Here is a 21,133-nt window from a genome sequence, read left to right on the forward strand (position 1 = left end):
GGAAGTGAGGCCACCGGGCCGCCTCCGCCCGGTTCCGGGGTGGGGGGTCCCAGGCCGCACCGTGCCCCCCTCCCTCCGAGCTCCCACAGCTGCGGCATGACGTCAGCAGCCGGGTTTGGGGTAGTTGCCATGGAGACAGGGGCAGGCTCAGGAGGGACCCTGTTCTCCTGTGCAGCCGCCCCTGGCCCGGGTTATTTTTAGCTTGTGTTTACCTCCTCCCAGCGGCCCTGCGGCGGGGCGGGGCTGGGCGAGGGACTCCCAGCGAGGCGGCTGGCCTGGCATACCACTGAGCTGGGCAGCACAGGTGGCGGGACCTCCTGCCCCACACCAGTGCACCAGTTTTGGCATGTAGAAGTTATTGGGGATTGTGAGATCTGGGGCCTGCAGGTGGCCAGAATTCCATTGCCAGCTGCCCAGAGCTGCGTGTGCTGCAGGCCCCATTCACCTTTCGGGCCTGAGTTCTTTCCCATGTCCAGAACAGACTTCAGGGCTGGCATGAGTCCAGACAGTCCCCTGGCTCTTATCAGCCAGCCCTCACCAGTTGACGTGGACTCTCTCCCTTAGCTCAAGGGGTTCAGCTCTTTCCTTGTCTCCCCCAGCAGGGGAAATGCTGCCTATTAACCTCCTGAAATGATCGCTCAGATGGATATTCTGATGGTCATTTGGGGAGAGTCTGGACCAACAGTTAGACATCCTGGTCCCTATGGGACTAGGGGGTTTGTGGCAGGAGAGCCCCAGTCAGAGAAAGAAAATTGATGGAACAGTCAGCCTACTCTGAGTTTAGCCCATCCATTCAGTTCCAGAATCCCGTGGGACCCCATCCTACCCCATCCCCAGGGAGCAGAACTCCACTTGCTGATATAATCAGAAAGTGGGGAAGGGAAAGGGAAAATTTTATGTGGGGTAGGGGAGTTGGGGTGGACACAGACTTGAAATCTACCCCCCTCCCAGCAGCAGGATCTGCTGTTCCTGTGTCTAGGCAGCCCAGATCAGTCAGCCCTCCTTCATTGCCCTCATGGAGGCCCAGAGGGTACAGCAGTGAGCCAAGCAGACAGGCCCCAGCCTCCAGAGTTCACAGTCTGGTTGGAAGACAGACCCCAAAGAAGAACTGACAACTGAGTTATGTGGCTTCAGGGAGGAAGCTATGTGGTGCCTAAAAGAGGGAACCAACCCAGGGCAGGCTTCCTGGAGGAAGAAGTTGTAGTGTCTGACTTGAAAAAGGAGAGGGAACTGGTCGGGCTGAGAGTAGTGGTAAGGGGGTGTAGGAGCAATGGGGGCTGCTGCTTAAATGCTGAAGAGCCTTGCAGTTATTGAGAAAGGGTTGAAGTAACTAGAACAGAAAGACTATGGGTGGGGGGAGGGGAGCAGGGGACTGTGAGGGGAGGAGTGGTTGAAGGTATATGAGGAAAGGGACAGAGCCTGAAGGGTCTTGTGGGTCATGTTAGAAAGTCTGGACTTTATCCTTGGGGCAGGGGGGTACCCATGGATGTTTCACAAGAGTCGGAATAGAGGGATAGTAAACGTTTAGAGTCCTAGGGTCGGATCACCTGGGTTTGAATCCCGGCCCTGCCCCTTACCAGCTCTGTAATTTTGGGGAGATTAGTAATTGTTAATAACAGCAGTTGCTATTTGTTGTGTGCTTTCAGTGAAGCAGTGTGTCCATCCCAACTTTCCTACCCTACATACAATTCTCCCTTCCCTGAACACTCCCTACAGAGCAAAGTATTTCATTTCATCCTCCCAACAGCCCAGTGAGAGATAGTTGTTTTTATTATTATTGCTATCTTCATTTAAGAGTTGTGTATCTGAAGCCCAAAAAGGTTTAGAAACGTCTTGCCCAAAGTCACACAGCCAGTTAACCTTAGGTTTCTCATCTGTGAAGTGGGACTAGTAGAACTCACCCCATAGGGTTGTTGCCAAAATTAAATGAGATGCTGTTTGTTAATTAAGCACAGTGACTGGCATATAAAAAGCACTTGATAAGGGACAGTTTTTGGCATTGTCAGGTAACTGGAATTTTAGGAAGAGCAGCGTTGTTATTGAATAAAGAATGGATCATTGCAGGTTAGAGTGGAGACAGGGAACTCATGAGGAAGTTGCTGTAGGGTTCTAGGTGAGAGTTGGTGACACCTTGGACCTGAATTCTAGCTATAGAGGTGGAGGTGAGGGGGCAGATTCCAGAGATGGCAGGAGTGGGTGGCTGAGTGGATGTTGGGGGCACCCAAGATGACTCCTAGTTTCTGTCTTGAACAACTGAGTAAATAGATGGTGGGGCTGTCGTGAAGAAGTTAACACTGGCGAGAGTCAGGTTTGAGGAGTAAAGTGGTGAATTCAGTTTGGAGACTTCAAACTCAGCACACCCCTAATAGCCCACTCGAATTGTCACTCAGCTTCCAGGAGGCATCAAGCAGGCAGTTAGATATACAGGCCTGATGCTCAGAAGAGTGGTTTGGGCGAGGAAGAGATAAGGATGCTGGCAACATTTAGATGGCATTAAGCTGTGGGAGATGTACATAGGGCAGGGAGGATGAGGCTCATTTGGGGATAGGGAGAAAGATAGATCCTCTGTGGGAAAATAAGATGGGCAGCCAGAGAGACGTAGAAAACCAGGAGCCTGTTTCCTCTTAAAATTCAGGAAAAGGAAAGCCTCAAGGAAGAGGAAGAGAACTATACAGTGAAAAGCCTCACTGAGATGAAGCAGGATAAGGACTAAACAGTGGACACTGGATTTAGCGACAGGGAGGTCATGGGTGACCTTGTCCAGACCAGTCAGGGGAGTTGTGGACCAGGATGGGAAGAGGAGTGGGTGGGTGTGGAGAGGAAGTGGAGGTAGACATCTCTTCAAGAAACTCAGCTCTGAAAGGGCCAAATAGGGTGAGGGGTGGGGTAGCTAGAAAGAGACTCCGAGTCCACAGAGGAGTTGTTTCTTTTTGGAGTTATTTATTTAAAGTCACCTTTATATTGAAATGTACATACAGAAAGGGCACACGTCCTAAGTGTACAGCTCGATACATTTTCACAAGGGCATACACCCATATGGGATTAGGAAATAGAACCCAAATTAGAAAATATCGTAACCAGCACCTGGAAGCCCCCTTGTGCCTCTTTCCAGTCACTATTCCCCAAGGTAACTACTATTCCGACTTCTATCACCATAGATCAGTTTTGCTTGTTTTTGAACTTCATATCAAGGGAATCATACCTATATCCTCTTTTGTGGTCTTGCTTCTTTCACTCAACATTATGTCTGTAGGATTCATCCATATTTTTGCACGTAGTTGTATATTGTTCATTTTTTTTGTTGTATAGCAGTCCATTATCTACTAATGGGCATTTGGATAGTTCCCAGGGTTGTTTTCATTTTTTATGTGGGAGTGACTTGAGCTTGTTTGAGGCTTGTGGAGAAAGTCTGAAACACTCATCTTCTATGAGAAGGGAGAGACATGACCAGGGCCACACATGAGGATTTCCTGGTTGGGAAATGAGAGCCTGGCTGAGGTTGAGAATTGCTCTGTAGTTCCAACCCAGCTGCTGTGCCAAGACCTCTGGCAGCTCCCGCCAGCCTGTGTGCAGGTGCATAGAAGGCAGGAGTTGGGTTGTCCAGGGTTGGTTTCTGCCAGGTAAGAGAGAAGCCCACAGTGCTGGGGATATTAACAGCAAGCATGATGGAGTGGTGGCTACGGATCCAGGCTGGGGAGAAGGGTGTGCAGGGAAAGGAGGGAAGAGAAGGTAGGAGGGAGCTAGCAGAGGCAGATTCTGAGCTCTGTGTAGGGTGGTGTCTGTGCAATTCCAGGCTGTATCTCCAGTAACTGGCACATGCTTGGCACATGGTTTTCACTCAGTGGATAGCTGAATAAATGAGCTGGAGCTGCAAGAGGTCTCAGGTCGAAGGCAGGTGAGGTGGAGGTGATGGAGAGAGCCTGAAGGTTGGTCAATGCGGTTATAATTTAGGAAAGGGGCATTCTAGACAGGTGATAAGGCTGGGGTATTCTTTTTTTTTTTAAGATTTTATTTTTCCTTTTATTTCCTCCCCAAAGCCCCCCCACCCCCACCCCCGCACCCCGTACACAGTTGTATATTTTTAGCTGTGGGTCCCCCTAGTTGTGGCATGTGGAACGCCACTTCAGCATGGCCCAAGGAGCAGTGCCATGTTTGTGCCCAGGATCAGAACTGGCGAAACCCTGGGCTGCCGAAGTGGAGCGCACGAACTTAACCACTCGGCCATGGGGCTGGCCCCAGGCTGGGGTATTCTTGTGAGGGGTGGCTGCAGGGAGCAGAGAGGCCAGTATTGGGTGGGCAGTCTGTCAGAATGCATAGTTGCCAGTGTAGGATGCACAGTCTTCAAGGAGGAAGGGAAGGATAGCATTTCTCAAACTGGGGTCCTTGGACATCTTGCGTCTGAATCTGTAGCAGGGTGGTGGGCTTGTTGGAACTGCAGACCCCCTGGACCCACCCCAGCCTCATGGGGAGAAAGTAAGCCCAGTGTGGCAGAATTGAACATCAAAGAGCAAGAGTGTTTATGGGGTGGGGGAGCACCCAGCCCCTCCAAGGGGATGGAATGCCCAGTGGACCCTAGGCATGGTGGCCTCTATCTTGGCTGGAGGTGAACAAGGGATATTCAAGGGGGAAATAGTGGGGATGAGAAAGGGCTGACACCAGGGGGATTCAGCCCATGTGAGCTGGGAGCCAGAAGAATGGGGCCTCCACCCTAGGATGCAGCTTCTGATAGAGAGGAGGCCCTGGCTGAGCAGTGGGACCTGATCCTCTTACCTGGGGCCTGGAAGGGAGAGGTAGTGCCCAGACCAAGCACCCCCTCTGTGGGTGTAGGGGTGGGGATGGTACATGGGGCTGTGAGACACCCTGCACCCAGTTCTTCCTCTGCTTCCTTCTCGGGGCAGTGACACATAATATTGGGTTGATCCAGTCCCACACTTTTAGCCCCTCTCTTCTCAGCCTCCCACACCCCTCATGCTCTGCCCTCAATTGGCACAGTCTCTCCACTCAGCACCCCTAGCCCTTCCTTCCACTCTCTCAGCCTCGTTTCTCTAGCCTTCACACACTCAGAACCCCAAATCTCAGCTCTCTGTGTGTTCACCCCTCTCTCAGCACCCCTCAACAGTCACTATGTGAGCCCCCTATGCCAACGGCACCCAATCCAGCCCCCACTCAGAGTCCTCATTCTGTTTATCCCTCCATATTCACCGCCGAGCTCAACTCCCTTTACCCACACTTCTGACCCCAGCCGAGAAGACCTCCGTCAGTCCCCTCCCCGAGGGGAAACCCCAGTCACCCCTCCCAGAAACCGGGCGGGCCAAGGGCTCGGTGCCCCCCTGGTCCGGCCAGTCCCGCCCCATCCCGGCGGGCTGAGTCAGGCGGCAGGAACTGGGCGGGGGGCGGCGCCGGGAGGAGCTGCAGCCCGAGCCAGAGTCGCTGGGAGCGAGCGCGGAGCCCAGCTGGGCCAGCACCGAGTGGCCCTGGACTGGCGGAGACACTGGGAGGGGCAAGCTCACGGGGTAGGGGACAGTTCAGGACCTACCATGAGCGCCAAGAAGAGAGGTAGGACCCCGCCTGGGGCTGCGAAGGCTACGGGGCTGACCCCACAGAGTCCGGGCCGCATTCTGGGGGCCACGGGCGCGCGTTTCGCCGGAGCGCGGTGGGGGTCTGCGGAGGATCCTTCCCACTAAGGGCACGGGCGGAGGCGTCCGTCTGTGACTCAGTTTCCAGGTCGGGACCGCAGGAAAGTGAAGGGGGCGGAGCACTTCTCGGCACTGCCCCCCACTCTGGGAATCCCCCGGCTCTGGGCGCAGGGAGGGCTCTGGCGTCTGGGCACCTAGGAGCCGGTGGGGGCTGGAGGGGAGCAATTTACGCGGGGTGGGCGGGCCGCGGGAGCTAAACCCGCACCGGCCGGGCCAGTGGGGCAGCTCGGCTGGGCTGAGCGCGCGCACCCCGCCCCGCCCCGCGACCTCCTGCGGCCTCGCGGGCCGCCGGCGCGAGAGCTCCTGGTCCACTTGGGGGAGGAGGTCAGGGGCTGGGCTGGAGAGCCCGCCCCGCCCCCGGGTAAACAGGCGCTTCCGCACATTCTTCGCGTGCCCCGCCCCTTTCCTGCCCCTTCCCAGCCCAGAGAGGGTCCCCGCGCGACCCCCCTTCCTGCCCCGCGGCAGGCGGAGCCTGCACCTCTGCAGGAAGTGGGGCAGAGCTGAGGCCACGCTGAGTCCGAGGCCGAGTCGCCCGTGGCCGCCCTGTCATTAGCGCCAGGGCCGGCGGGGCTGTCGGAATCCCGGCGTCAGGCCGTGTCCGGCAGGACTAAGATACAGAGGCTGGGCCGCGGGGTGGAGGCTTCAAGGGCCCTACTGGCGCTGGAAACCCGCCCTCGCCACCCGCAGGGAGCCCCGCACGGACTCGTTCCATGATGTCCCTGTCGGTGCGGCCGCAGCGCCGCCTGCTCAGCGCCCGGGTCAATAGGAGCCAGTCCTTCGCAGGCGTCCTCAGCAGCCACGAGCGGGGGCCCAGGTATGCAGCCGAAGGGGGCTAATGGGGTGCAGAGAGTCTGACGGGGTTGGGACTGGGAGTGCAGTAAGGGTTTGGGGGACTCCTTCTGTCCCCTTTCTGAGTGTAGCTTCTTCTTTAGGAGCTTCCCGGCCTTCAGTCCCCCAGGGCCCCCACGGAAGCCCCCAGCGCTCTCCCGTGTTTCCAGGATGTTTTCCGTGGCGCACCCAGCCACCAAGGTCCCGCAGCCTGAGCGGCTGGATTTGGTGTACGCTGCACTCAAGCGGGGCCTGACGTAAGCAACTCCCTCCTAACATCTTGTCCCAGGATCCCTCCCCAAGCCCCCATCCCTGTTCCCCTAGTAGGAACCTTCCGCAGCCCCACCCACACCCTCTCCCCACTGCTGGTACCCTGGATATCTAAAGGTTGGAAAGATAAGCTAATTCTGGTTGTTACCCCTTTCCCCAGTGCCTACTTGGAAGTGCACCAACAGGAGCAGGAGAAACTCCAGGGGCAGATACGGGAGTCCAAGAGGAATTCTCGCCTGGTGAGTGAAGGGTTGGCAAGGATGCCCTGGACTAATGCCCTTTGCCCTGTGACGGTGGTGGTGGTGGTGGGGGTGCTGGATAGGGCCAGTCCTGGGTGACATCAGGGCTGTTTTCTGGAGTGATTTAGTCCAGGTATGATTAGAAAAGGGTATATCGGGCCGGCCCGGTGGCGCCCATTAAGTTCGCACGTTCCACTCTCTGGCAGCCCGGGGTTCCCCGGTTCGGATCCCGGGTGCGGACATGGCACTGCTTGGCAAAAGCCATGCTGTGCTAGGCACCCCACATATAAAGTAGAGGAAGATTGGCAGTAGTTAGCTCAGGGCTGGTCTTCCTCAAAAAAAGAAAAGGGGATATCAGAAAATACTGGGGAGGTTTCTATGCTCAGCTTCCCCAAGCTGTGCATGCTTTCTGCCTGGGACCCAGTGCGTGTCCATGGGTGCTTCCAGTGGAGTGGCTTGAACCCCTATAGACATGCACAACAGGAGATTATATTGTAGTGGTACTGAGAGACTGGGGAAGTTCTTCCTGGGGAAGAGGTCAGGGCTCCCCAGAGGAGAAAAAACTTCTGCTGAGTCTTGAAGGATAGATAGGAGTTTCCTGGTAGAGAGAACCATGCATGAAGAGGCACAGAGCTCTCTTGCTAGGGGTTTCAGGAAAGAGTGGGCCAGGGGCCAGGGGAGGGATCCCAGGGAAGATGTGGGGGGAGGGGTCTTGGGGACCAGATCTGTGTTACTAGCACCCACCAAAGGCCAGGCATGTGAGAAGGCGGGGTCAGTCCTTGCTTTGATTGGAGTGGCCATGGACTGTGATGTGAGGGGGAGGAGGGCTGTGAACGAGAGGAGCTAGATGGGTCTAGGTGGGCAAGTGCCCCTGCTGGAATACTTCCCATACCTCCTAAGTGCCCCCTCTCATGTCCTTCTGCAGGGCTTCCTGTATGACTTGGACAAGGTGAGTAAATAGAGAATGGTGTTGGAAGAGGTTGGCTCATGGGGAGGGTAAAGGGCCCTGGGCCTCATGCCCCTCCTGATGCACCTCTCCCCCAGCAAGTCAAGTCCATTGAACGCTTCCTGCGACGGCTGGAGTTCCATGCTAGCAAGGTACATGTGCAACACGCATGTGTGCATGCAGAGTGGGGTGGGGGATGAGGTATCATCCGGAAATGGGTGGGGCTAGGCCTTGGGGGAGCAACCCCAGTAGTGGGTCTCAATTCCCTCACTGCCACCCCACTCACCTGCCCAGATTGATGAGCTATATGAAGCATACTGTGTCCAGCGACGTCTCCGGGATGGTGCCTACAACATGGTCCGTGCCTACAGTACTGGGTCCCCAGGGAGCCGCGAGGCCCGAGACAGCCTGGCCGAGGCCACTCGGGGGCATCGAGAGTACACAGAGGTGAGGGCTGGATGGCATAGGGTATGGCAGAGTTGGTGAGAAAGAACTGGTTCTTGATCCCTTCCTGTCCCTGCCCATCCCTGCCAGAGCATGTGTCTGCTGGAGAGTGAGCTGGAGGCACAGCTGGGCGAATTCCATCTCCGCATGAAAGGTACTGAGTTGTGGGGGCAGTCTGGTGGCAGGGAGAGGGAAGTGTGTGCCTGAGACCCCTTAACATGGTTCATCTCCTTCTCCCGCACTCCCAGGGTTGGCCGGCTTCGCCAGGCTGTGTGTGGGCGATCAGTATGAGGTATGAGGATGTGCAGGGAAGGGCTGGGATGGCAGAGTGGCACGGGACACCAAGGACTGCCTCATTGTGTCTGTTCCCCTAGATCTGCATGAAATATGGGCGTCAGCGCTGGAAACTCCGGGGCCGCATTGAGGGTAGTGGAAAGCAGGTGTGGGACAGTGAGGAAACCGTCTTTCTTCCTCTGCTCACGGAATTCCTGTCCATCAAGGTGATGTCTCTGCCCAGAACCAACGGACACCATGATCCTGTGACTCCATGATCCTCTGAACCCCTTATGACCCTGAGAACCTTACCCCTGTAACCCCTGCTTGGCTCCATGGCCCTGTGAATGTGTGACCCCATGACCTTCATGACCCTGTGATTTCCTCATGACCAGACCTTGTAAAATATTTGACCCCCTGAACTCCCCTGAGGTTATGACCCCTAAGACCTCAATGACTTTATAAACTCATACCTTTGTGACCCTCATGCTCCCAGGCTGCTTCAAATCTCCATGGCCCCGTGATCTTGTGACCATCACATAACGTTTATGCAAATTCAGATCTCTGATCTCCCATGATCTCATGACCCCATGCTCTTGTGACCTCATGATGCATTCTTTGCTACAGGTGACAGAGCTGAAGGGCCTGGCCAACCACGTAGTTGTAGGCAGCGTCTCTTGCGAGACCAAGGACCTGTTCGCTGCCCTGCCCCAGGTTGTGGCAGTGGACATCAATGACCTTGGCACCATCAAGCTCAGCCTGGAAGTCACATGGAGGTTGGTGGGACTGAGGGGCTTGGGGACAGGGCCAGGGGCCTATGGCACCTGCTAATAGCCTCTTCTCTCCCCAGCCCCTTCGACAAGGATGACCAGCCCTCGGCTGCTTCTACTGTCAACAAAGCCTCCACAGTCACCAAGCGCTTCTCCACCTATAGCCAGAGCCCACCAGACACGCCCTCACTTCGGGAGCAGGCCTTCTATGTGAGTCACAGCCTCAGCTCAGGCCTCACTATCCCTCAGGAGTTCCCTGGGGTGGTCTTGAAATACCCTTTCCTCTCTCCCAGAATATGCTGAGGCGACAGGAGGAGCTGGAGAATGGGACAGCATGGTCCCTGTCATCTGAATCTTCAGACGACTCATCCAGCCCACAGCTCTCAGGCGCTACCCGCCACTCATCAGCCCCCAGGCCCCTGGTACAGCAGCCTGAGCCTCTGCCCATCCAAGTTGCCTTCCGTAGGCCTGAGACCCCCACCTCTGGACCTGTGGATGAGGAGGGGGCCGTGGCCCCAGTCCTGGCCAATGGGCATGCCCCCTACAGCCGGACTCTGAGCCATATCAGTGAGGCCAGTGTGGATGCTGCCTTGGCTGAGGCTTCAGTGGAGGCTGTGGGTCTAGAAAGCATAGCCCGGGGACCTAGCCTGCCAGCACACCCAGATCCCACCCATGGGGAACACCCTGGTCCTGTCTCTCCTGCCCTGGACCCTGGCAATTCTGCCACAAGTCCCACTCTTAGTACAACAGGCCCTGCCTATATATCTACAGACCCTGCCCCATCTGCACACCTAGACTTGGTTCACAAGACCCCAGACTCTAGCTCTCCTGAACTGCCAGGCCCCACACACACCACTACAAGCTCCACCTATAGTGCCATAAGCCCTACCCACAGTGCTGCAAGCCTTACTCACACTACCACAGGTTCCACCCACAAGCCCATGCTCTCGACGCTCACTATTACAGACCCTACCCCCAGTGCTACAGGCCCAGCCCAGACCACCACAAGTCTTACCCACACTGTCACAAACCTGACACATACTGTCACAAGCCCAACAGACAAGCCCATGCTCTCTACCCTCACTACTACAGGCTCTACCCCCTGTGCCACAGGTCAGGCCCATACTACCACAAGCCCCACCCACAAGCCCATGTTTTCTATCCTCATGACTGCGGGTCCTACCCCCAATACTACAGGCTCAGCCCAGCCCACCACAAGCCCCACCCACAGCACTGCAAGCCCCACCCACACTGCTGCAGGCCCCACCTACACTACTGCAAGCCCTACTGACAAATCCAGGATGTCAACTCACACCTCTACAAGTCCTACCCCTAATGCTAAGGACCCAGTCCAGACTACCAGAAGCCCCACCCATCCTGTCACAAGCCCCACCCTTATAACTGTAAGCCCTTCTACTTCTTTAGACCTCACCACACTCCCCAGCCCCTCTGCCCACACAGACCCCACTCTCCCAGGCACCGACCCCCTGTCCTGTAGCCACCCAGCCTCCACTCCCTGTACTCAGGCAGACCCTATAGCCCCCAGCACCTCCTACCCAGGTCCTACCTGTTCCAGTTGGGAACCCCTCACAAGCCCTTCCCCAGACCCCCAAGAGCCTATCCTTCAGAGCCCAAGCCCTGCTCCCTCATCCCTAGACCCTGTGCCCCAGCATTCAGACTTTAGCCTGACTATGGCTGCCCAGGCCCCAGTTCCAGGGGCAGCTGGAGAGGCTGGGGACAGGAGGCTGGAGGAGGCACTGGGGGCCCTAATGGCTGCCCTTGATGACTATCGTGGCCAGTTCCCTGAGCTGCAGGGCCTGGAGCAGGAGGTGACCCGGCTGGAGAGTCTGCTCATGGTGAGGAGGGCCTGGTTGGGCTGTAGCAGCGCAGGGAGGGCAGCCAGGCAGTGGCAGCAGCTCTGACTCCCTTTACAACCCCAGCAGAGACAGGGCCTGACTCGCAGCCGGGCTTCCAGTCTTAGCATCACTGTGGAGCATGCCCTGGAGAGCTTCAGCTTCCTCAACGAGGATGAAGATGAAGACCATGATGGTCCTAGGGACAGGTGAGGGGGCTAGATGAGATGGGACTACGTGAGGGGGAAGAGGTGAGGTGAGTGCCAGGTGGCGAAAGGTGAGAAAGGGGAACAGGTGAGGTGGGGCCAGGTGGAGCACATGAGAACAGCAAGACTGGAGGTGGGCAGGAGGGGATGGACTTGCTGGTAGGTACATTTGTGTTCACCCCTTCCAAGTACTCCTCATGTCCCCTGATGCCCATGTTTCCAACCCCATCTGTATCCCCAGTGCTTCTGACCACCCTCCTTCTCATCCCTGCAATGTCTGCCTCCCCCACCGGTCCCCATCAGCTCATGAGCCTCCAGTTCCTTCTCTCTCCCTTGGCCTCACCTTGCACCTACTCTATGAACAAAACCTTTCAGTGCCTCCCCATCAACCCTGGGTGCCCCAGTATCAACCCCCTCTATCTCGTCGACCCTGGCTGCCCCAGAGAGCCTGGCCCCTCAGCTCTCTGTCCCAGAGCAGCCTTTGCCCATTCCCTCTTGAGGGTTGTGCCCAGCCCCTCCCCTCTCTGCTGCTGTCCAGGTTACAGCCCTGTGCCCTGCACCCTTTGGGCTACAACCCCTTGCAGTCCACATGGTGTAGACCATCCCGCCTGCAACCCTACTCCCGCCCACCCCAGCCCCGAAGGTCCCGGTGGTCCTAGATGGAGGCAGCACTGGCAGACAGGCTCTGGAGACCCCTGCTACATCTGCTGGTCCCAACCCCTTCCTCCTTGAAGTCCTCTGTGAACCCACCCATTGTCTGTTATCTCAGCATTGTCTGTTCTTCCATTCTGAGATGGGGGGAGCTTAATAAAAATGCACTGGTGACCAGATGGTGATGCATGTTCCTGGGTTGCTTGACCCCATTTTTTTCTCAGGCCCCCAAGCAGCCTGGAGCCTGGGGCTGAGGACAGCCTCGACTCGCTCAGTGCCCGCCCCCTCAGCACGGAGTGTCCAGCTCTGGACACTGCCTTGGTCCAGCACCTGTACCACTGCAGCCGCCTCCTGCTGGTGAGGCTAGTGGTATTCCCCCCACCCTCCTGTTGTAGCCTCTTACCCCAGAGTGCCCTGCACTTCAATCCTGGCCCTCCATGCCTCCCCTACTTCCACTCCCAATGTCCCAGGCCCTGGCATCTGAATCTTACTGAATAGAATACTACCTGCACTCTGGCTACCCCCAACCTGTCCCGATGCATGCTGGGACTTGTAGTGCCCATGTCCCACCCTCCCCAAGCCATACCCTGAGCTCTGAGCTACTTAGCCACCCCTATTCTCCAGAAACTGGGCACATTTGGGCCCCTGCGCTGCCAGGAGGCATGGGCCCTGGAACGGCTGCTGCAGGAGGCTCGAGTAATTGAGGCAGTATGCGAGCTTAGCAGGCGATGGGAAATCCCTGCCACCTCCGCCCAGGAAGGTAAAGGCCCCGTGGGCTCTAGCTCAGTGTCTACCCTGAAGCTCTTCCCTTGCCCTACCCCATCTACACCTGTCTGCCCATCTGTCTGCTCTGTTGCCAATGGTTTCCTACGTTTCCTCACAGTGGTGCAGTTCTCAGCCTCTCGGCCCGGCTTCCTGACCTTCTGGGACCAGTGTACGGAGGGACTTAGCCCCTTCATCTGCTCCGTGGAGCGGGTGCTCCTCACCTTCTGCAATCAGTACAGTGCCCGTCTCTCCCTGCGCCAGCCAGGCTTAGCAGAGGCTGGTGAGTGGGCTGCCTACCTGCCCCCTCTGCCTTCCTTTCTCGGATCCCCACACAGACATGCTGAGCTGAGAAGAAATAGCAAAGGCTCATGCCTTGGTGCAAAAGGACCTGGATGGGTAGGGTTTAGACAGGGGGCCCCTGGACCCGAGCCTGGAGTGGGAGCACTCTTCCCTCTAAGGGCCTGGGTCTATCTAACCCTGAGGCCTGTGGCACTGCCTTCTACAGTATGTGTCAAGTTCCTAGAAGATGCCTTGGGGCGGAAGCTGCCCAGGAGGCCCCAGCCAGGCCCTGGAGAGCAGCTCACCATCTTCCAGTTCTGGAGTTACATTGAAGCCTTGGACAGCCCCTCCATGGAGGCCTATGTGACAGAGACCGCCGAGGAGGGTGAGGCAGTAGCCCTGATCACAAAGTGGCCTGATCCTATGGGTGGGTCTGAAGGTGTGGATGAGGACATGAGTATACAAAAGATCCCACCCCAGGAGGCTCCTTGCCCTGCCCCCTTGTCCCAAGCTCCACTTCCTTCTTTCAGTGTTACTGGTGCGGAATCTGAACTCAGATGACCAGGCTGTTGTGCTGAAGGCCCTTAGGTTGGCGCCTGAGGGGCGGCTACAAAGGGATGGGCTCCGGGCCCTCAGCTCCCTGCTTGTCCATGGCAACAACAAGGTCATGGCTGCTGTCAGCACCCAGCTCCGGAGCCTGTCACTGGGCCCTGCCTTCCGGGAAAGGGTGAGAGTTGGGCAGGGATACCTTGAGGGCAAAGGCTGGGGTCCCAGGCTCCCGGTGTCTGGCTAAGTCTGCGCTCCTACCCTTACCCAGGCCCTACTGTGCTTCCTGGACCAGCTCGAAGATGAGGATGTACAGATGAGAGTAGCTGGCTGCCTCGCCCTGGGCTGCATTAAGGTGACCCACCACGCAACCCACCCACCCTTTCTCTCCCCTCATGGCCTCCTCATCCCTGAGCCCTGGTTCCCACCTGCTCCACTGGGCCTACCTCAATACTCCCTCCCCTGGTAGGCTCCAGAGGGCATTGAGCCCCTTGTGTACCTGTGCCAAACGGACACAGAAGCCGTGAGGGAAGCTGCCCGGCAGAGCCTGCAACAGTGTGGTGAGGCTGGGGGGTGGGAGATATGGGTTAAGTAGAGTTTGGGGACATTTTGGCTGATGGGAGTAGGGGTGAGATGGGGTCAAGGGGTAGAAAGGCCAGGATGGGACTAGAGCCACTCCTTACCCCATTCTCACCCATTACAGGGGAAGAGGGACAATCTGCCCATCGACGGCTGGAGGAGTCACTGGACGCCCTACCCCGCATCTTTGGACCCGGCAGCATGGCCAGTACGGCATTCTAAACTCCCTACTCACCGGCTCCCAGTGCCCCTTCCTCCAACTTTCAGGGCTCACCAGGCACTGGCAGGGAGGGTGAGGGCTGGCTCCAGACACCCCTCCTCCACAGATTCCTATCAATGAAAATCTAATATATTCTTCTGTTGCCCCTGGGGTTGATAGAGTCAGTGCCTGCAGTCAAGTGCCTCCCAGCCTCGGCTCAGCACACTTACCACAAGTCAGTGTCCCGGGCCTGGCCATCCTGCCTCTGCCCCAACACATCCCTTGGTTTTGTATTTTATTTACAGAGTTTTACAGAAAATAAAAAAGCAAGATGCCTTTCCTACATGGCCTGGCCTGGTGCACTCCTGACCCTCTATTCCAGTTGTGGCCCTTCCTGACACTAGTATGTCCACTCTCCAATGGCATGTGCTTCTTGCCCTGGAAATCCAGGTGGAAGAAATCCCAGAGATTGAAACTAGGCTTGGAGAGGAGGGGCAGAGGAAGAGGGTGGTGGGATGTTGCTAAGGAGGCTCAGCCTGCAGCCTGGGCATGCCCTGGGCCTAGAAGCTACAGGCCCAGGCTGGAGCCAAACTGTGGAGTTGGCCTAGAGGAGACCCAAAGCGTGCCAGTCCTGAGAACAGCTCCCCAGCAGCTAGCTCCTGGTGACCGCCCAGAGGCAAAAGGAAGCAGGCAAGAAAAGAAAGTGCAGTGGTGGCTAGAGCTTCTGGCCACCAGGGGGCAGCAGAACCCTGCCAGGGCCAGGCTTCTTGGTGTTCCTTTGCCCAGACAGCTTCCTATAGAGGGGGCTGAGCACGAGGACCTCCTTGAGGGCTGAGTAGTAAGAGGAGATCCTCACAGAGGGGAAGAGCTGGGGCCTGGGAGGCAGGAGACCCGGATGGCTGCCCTGTGACCCTAAACAGCAAGTCTCTCCTCTCCCTGAGCTGCCTCCTCTCTGTAATAACAAACCTGACTGAACCCAGTGGCCTCCCACAGCCAGCCGACCAGCCCGTGCTCTGCTGCTTCAGGAAGCAGGGCTCCAGGGAGAGGGCTCACCTCCCCAAGAGCTGCCTGACACGTGAGTGTGTAAACCCCAGAAGGCTATGAGTTCTATGGGAGGAACTTGAGGGTGGGGTGGGACTTCAGGATAGCAGGCTATTCTAAGGAGGGCCTGAGGGAGGCCCACACCCAAGGCTGGAGAAACAGGTCCTCCACCCTTCCCCTCTCCCTCCAGAGCTTTCATCATCCAGGGGCAAGGGAGCCAGTGCACGGGCAAGGCCTTCCCCACTGCCTGAGCCCACTCTGGTGGCCCAGTGCCTGTGGCGGTAGCACAGCAGCATGACACACTGGGGAGAGTATGTGCGCCTGCACTGAGGAAGAGCCAATGAGGTGCCAACAGTCTCCCCTGGAGGTGGAGGGGGTGCCCTAGATCCCCAGGGAGCCCTGCCCCCCAGTGTTTTAGGGCTGTGTATCAAGAGGTTTGGCTGGGCCCTTAACCACCTGCTGGGGAAGCCAAGCTGAGCAGAAAAAACGGCAACAGGAAGGAGCACAGGAAACACCTGTGTGTGGATGCAGGTGGCTCATTCCAGACTGGTGGGGGTGGGGGCGGGCAGATAGCTCTCAGCACATTGGCACAGCTCTGTCCTCCCTCTGTGACTATGAAGGGTGGCATGGTACGGATGGTGTGCAGGCCAGCCTTTTGGCTGGTCGGGTGGGGTAGCAGGGGGTGGAGAAGGTAAACAAGTGATAGGAAACCAAGCCAGCACCTAAAGCTGGCCACAGCTTGGGCCTGCCCCAAGAGCCCCTTCAGGAGGGTTATAGTCCCAGAACCACCCCTAGGAGCCCTTCTGGCCTGAGGCACCACAAGAGGCCCACTGTAGGCCAAGACTGTCTACTTGCATCCAAAGCATAGCCTGTGTGGCGGGGAAAGAGGAAGTGAACACTGGCTGACCAGGTACTGGGAAAGTGCAAACAGGGGTGACTGGGCCAGCACGAGCTCACAGCTGAAACCACAGGAGAGGACAGTCTGGGCAAGAAATGTAGGATGGAAAAAATATCATCCCAGCTAGAGGTCAACTGGGACTGTCACTGAAGATCTGAGTGGCCCTACATCCCAGCTCTCTAATGCTGGGAAGGGGTGGGGCTCCTAACTTTCTGTTCTCTACAAGGAGGGTCCTGAGGGCAGAGCCTGTTATTCAGCTCTAGCTGAGGGTGAGTGTGAGGGTCAGGGTTGGCACTGTGAGCACAGCCAGGTACAGGTGAAGGACTGTCAAGGCCAAGACAGAAAGAGTCTCAGGCCTTTGCCCTGTCAAGCCTACCTAGCTCAGAGCAGTGTGGATCAACCACAGAATAGCCACTCCACCCGTCTCTCTCAGTGACTTGCAGTCAGGCTCTATGGCCTCCCTACACCCAGGCCCAGGTCCATGTCTTTGAGGTGGTGGAGGGCAGGGAGAGAGCCCTTGTCCTCCCTCCTGTACGCCCTCCCCTCCTCTAACACACATACAGCCTCACAGGTACCTCCCACAGGCCAAAGCTGCTCCCAGCACTACCCCCACCTCCCACCCTACTGTCAGGCAGGTTCAGGGAGGCATTCACTCTTGCTGCCCCAGACCCCAGACAGTCGGGAGCTTGCTGTCCCAGGAGGTTGATGACACCATCAACAGTCAAAGGCAGCGGGGCAGCGAAAGCCTGTGCCCAGCTGTCCTGCAGAGCCTGTGCCAGCTTCTGTGATGGAACCAAGGGAAGTGAGCCTCCAAGGCCTATGACACACTGAGAAGTGCCCCATCAGTCAAGTCCATTGATACCACAGCCATGCCTTGGCCATCATCGTTGGGGCTCTTCCCAGAGGGAACTAATAAGCATGCAATGAAAAGAAGGGACCAGGCTGAGACAGTCCAGGATATGATTTATTGTGTTGGTGGTCACTGGTGGCTCCCCCACTCCCTTCCTTTCCTCTTGCGCTCTTCCAACCTTACCTTTCCTCCTGTCTCCCACTCTTCTTCCTCATGTATTCAAAGCTTCAGAGAACAAAAAAAAAGAAGAAAGAAAAAAGGCATGTTTGTGAAGGCAAAGAAGCAGATGGGTTGGCACGTGGGAAGAGGATTGCTTCTTTGCTTCGCCCACAGAGTGGAGCGGGGGTGCCTTTCTTGTGTGTTTCTATGCATGGTGTGTGGGTACAATTTGCTGAACCCTAGACATATGATATGCTCCCTCCTTTCCCTCCACCGTCCCCCACCCTGAAAGCCTTGGAGTGTCCTATTCATGCCATCCATCCTGTGTGGACAGAAGGCTCTTGGCTTGGCTGCAGAATCCAGCTCATTTAGGCCTGGGTAGTACAAGAGGGTGAGCTTGGGAAGGACTCCAGGTCCCATACAAACTGCTAAGGAAGAACAATCCTATCTTTTAGGAAGTAAGACTGTCATTGGCCTGTAAGAAAGGGGCCTCTTTTTTCAGAAGGTTGCAGTGGAGTGATGGCCACGATTTCAGTTTGATGTCCATGGTCAAGTCTTACTTGTCTCTGAATATATCCAGGGCATATGGACCCTCAATAAATGCTGACATAGAGCAGCTGAATAAACAGATGAATTGCTATGGCAAACACCTACGTTTCTAGCTATTTCCTCTGAATCTCCTTACAACCATCTTCACCTCCTCCTCAAGCATCCTCTTACAAATATCACTCCACAGGATTTCATTCTAGACCCTTTTCTCCTCTCTTGAAACACACTCCCCGAATCACCTCATCTGTTCCTCTGGCTTCCATCTACATGCTGAGGCTATATGCCAATGATTCACATGACTCACTCCTCACCTCCAGACCCCCATATCCAACTGCTGACTAGACACCTCCTTTTGAACAGCATGCTTAAAATTAAACTCAACATCTCAAAACCTGTTTCTCCTCTAGGGCTCTTGGGGTTACCAACTACCCAGGTACCCAAGCCACACAAGTGGGCCTCATCTTTGACTCTCAGAGCTCTGTCTCCTCATCCCAGCCATGAGAATCCTCTCAATTAAGTGCCCTAAATATTTCTAAATTCTCTCCACTTCTCTTTATCCTTATTGGCACCACTCCAGTTCAGGACACATTGACCTCTCACCTAGACACTAAAACTGCCCCCTCACAGGCTTCCTGCCCCTGGTCTTGCCCCTCTTCCATTCATTCTCCATGGTGCAGTCAGAGTGATTTCTCAAACATAAATCTACCACTACAGGCTCTCTTTCTTTTAGGGAAAATTCCAGCCCCCAAACCCTGGCTCACAAAGCCCTTTGAGTCTGTTCCCCTCTTCAGCCTCACTTCTGCCATCTAACTTCTCACTCTGCATTGGAGCCTCACTAAATTGCTTGCAGGGCTTGCTTGCCCCTCCATGGTACACTCTTCCCACTCCTAATCTTGCCTTGCTAATGCCTGTTCACCTGACAGGCTTCAACTAGACATCACAAATTTCTTCAGGAAGCTGCCCCTCCACTACACTCCTGTCACAGGAGCCTGCACTTCAACTAGTATAATACTAATGACACCCCATTGCAATTGCTCATTTACTTTGTAGCCTCCAATATATACATCCATAAGTATTTGCTGACTATTCTACTGGGTAACAGGCACCACCCAAGTCTTGGGAAGACAATTGTTGCCTTCCCTTATAGAGTTTGGTTCAAGTTTTTTGTTTTATTTCTTTTTAAACAGCTTTATTGCGAATTAGTCTACGTATCATGCAATTCACCCATTTAAAGTGTACGGTTCAACGGCTCTTAGTATATTTACAGAGTTGTGCAGTCATCACCAAAATCAGTTTTAGAGCATTTTCATCAACTCCAAAATCTATCATCCCCAGGCCTCCATATCCACCCCAACACTAAAGCAACCACTAATCTACTTTGTCCCTGTATATTTGCCTACTCCAGATATTTCTTATAAAGGAAATCAATTAGGTCTTTCCAACTTACCCAGTTCTAAGATTCACCTAAGAATTTCCCTAGCAATTCAAATTCAGAGGAGTGGGGCCAGGGAATCTGCATTTTTAACATATGCGCCAGGCAATTCTCTATTTAATCATGCTGCATCTGCCTTTACTATCCCCAGCAAACAAGGCCAAATAAACAGTAAGTGATCAAAATTAGATTTAAATGAATATCTCTAAAACTTGTCTCTAGCTCTCGGTTCCCTATATCCAACTCCCTAACTGATGTCTTGGTCTTAAACACAACCTGAAAACATTTTCAGTATGAAAGTACCAAATTTTTAACGTGGAAAAAGCCTGGACACTCGAAACACTCCCCAGAGTCCCCCATGAAGCACAGCTCTTTAGAATGCACTTTCAATTAAGGAACAGAATAGAACCCTGAGCAGGGGACAGTATAGCAAGGGAGAGCTGAGGTCAGACTGGTGGAGGAGGCAAGCAAGCTGAATCCACAGGGGCTAGCTAGAGGGGGTAGCTAGAAACGAGGCTGAAGAGGTGAGCAGGGGCTTGATCATGGGGGATTCCATGGACCACATGGAGTGGTGAGGAGTTTGGAATTTACCCCCAAAGCACTGAGGAGCCATCCATGGGCTTGCGGCAGGGGAATTTTAGGATCACAGCTGTGCTTTAGAAAGGTCAGATGTTGGAGGGCATTTGTGTGGAGGGAAAAGGCAGGAAGCAGTGAGGAGTCTGAAGCTGTGGTCAGGAGAAGTGATAGTGGCCTGGGCCAGGGTGGAGGCAGTGTGGATGGAAAGGAGGTTAGAGTGAATAGATTTTCCAAAGGCAGAATGGACAGGATTTGGTGATTGATGGGATGTGGGAGATGAGAGAATGAAGCCTTGGTTTCTGGCCTGGGTGATGGATGGATGGTGGTATCTTTCACTAAAAAGGGGGAGTCCTAGAGAAGCAGGTTGGGAGGAGAGAGACAAGGCTCATAAGGGTGGCCTGGGAGCCATCCAGGAGGAGATGTCCAGAAAGAAGCCGGATATGTAGATCTGGGGCAAGAAGAGAAGTGTGGAGGCTGCAGGCAGAAGCTTGAGAGTCATCCTTGCTTTACTGTGAAGTCTCTTATGACTACTGCAATATCCAGTGACCAGTCTGTTCCTCCCATACCTGCAGCCCTTACCTTTTACTTGCCTCTCCATCCTTGATTTTTATGTACCAATGCTTATGAGGTTTAGCTTGACCTCTCCAGACTAATGTAAGACAAAGTATAAGACACTCGAGCGCTAGGGACATCATCTATCTCCAGTATTACCTAGCCTCGAGCATAGACCTGGATCTTGAGCAATTATTCAGGACATACTTATAGATTAATAATTCATCACTCCAAATACCTCCTCTATCTGCCTTCCAAGTGCCTGACACTTCCACCATTAAAGCCCTTCCTTTGGGTTAAGGCAGTAATGTCCAACTTTTTTTAGAAAACCTTTTCCCCCCTAAACCACATAAAATTTGGAGAAGTGGGAGAGGATGGGGAAGCAGAGAGGCCCAGAGCCTGCCTGATAGACCTCCCTTCCTGTTCCTCTTCCAAAGCAGCCCCTGAGTTAAAGCATCATCTCCAGAGGATCCCTATAAAGTTGGAAATGTTATCTGACAGAGTGAGGAGCTCTGAGTAGCTAGTGAAAGAA

The 21,133-nt window shown here is 55.1% G+C and overlaps 1 protein-coding gene across 37 annotated transcripts in view; it reads left to right on the forward strand.

Annotated features, from left to right (window-relative positions):
• The window catches only part of RIPOR1 (RHO family interacting cell polarization regulator 1), a 53,619-nt gene that overhangs the window by 28,067 nt on the left and 4,419 nt on the right, over positions 1-21,133 (forward strand). For 20 of the 37 annotated variants that reach the window (XM_070261932.1, XM_070261941.1, XM_070261942.1 and 17 more), the window contains 23 exons: positions 6,384-6,510; positions 6,629-6,781; positions 6,955-7,033; positions 7,959-7,982; positions 8,078-8,131; positions 8,274-8,426; positions 8,514-8,577; positions 8,672-8,715; positions 8,798-8,923; positions 9,324-9,472; positions 9,547-9,676; positions 9,760-11,322; positions 11,407-11,528; positions 12,401-12,533; positions 12,801-12,936; positions 13,060-13,221; positions 13,447-13,605; positions 13,751-13,947; positions 14,038-14,121; positions 14,236-14,326; positions 14,470-14,553; positions 15,538-15,619; positions 17,559-17,883. In XM_070261932.1, the coding sequence (XP_070118033.1) occupies positions 6,384-6,510; positions 6,629-6,781; positions 6,955-7,033; positions 7,959-7,982; positions 8,078-8,131; positions 8,274-8,426; positions 8,514-8,577; positions 8,672-8,715; positions 8,798-8,923; positions 9,324-9,472; positions 9,547-9,676; positions 9,760-11,322; positions 11,407-11,528; positions 12,401-12,533; positions 12,801-12,936; positions 13,060-13,221; positions 13,447-13,605; positions 13,751-13,947; positions 14,038-14,121; positions 14,236-14,326; positions 14,470-14,553; positions 15,538-15,619; positions 17,559-17,781 (4,139 nt within the window). In that variant the 3' untranslated portion in view covers positions 17,782-17,883. Of the gene's footprint in view, positions 1-5,383; positions 5,557-6,383; positions 6,511-6,628; positions 6,782-6,954; positions 7,034-7,958; positions 7,983-8,077; positions 8,132-8,273; positions 8,427-8,513; positions 8,578-8,671; positions 8,716-8,797; positions 8,924-9,323; positions 9,473-9,546; positions 9,677-9,759; positions 11,323-11,406; positions 11,529-12,400; positions 12,534-12,800; positions 12,937-13,059; positions 13,222-13,446; positions 13,606-13,750; positions 13,948-14,037; positions 14,122-14,235; positions 14,327-14,469; positions 14,689-14,849; positions 14,888-15,537; positions 15,620-17,558; positions 17,886-21,133 lie in introns of those variants that run through there. The other 17 variants (XM_023638635.2, XM_070261958.1, XM_070261957.1 and 14 more) reach the window with 12 other exon arrangements.

The sequence above is a fragment of the Equus caballus genome, chromosome 3, assembly GCF_041296265.1.
Source record: "Equus caballus isolate H_3958 breed thoroughbred chromosome 3, TB-T2T, whole genome shotgun sequence".
Lineage (NCBI taxonomy): Eukaryota > Metazoa > Chordata > Mammalia > Perissodactyla > Equidae > Equus > Equus caballus.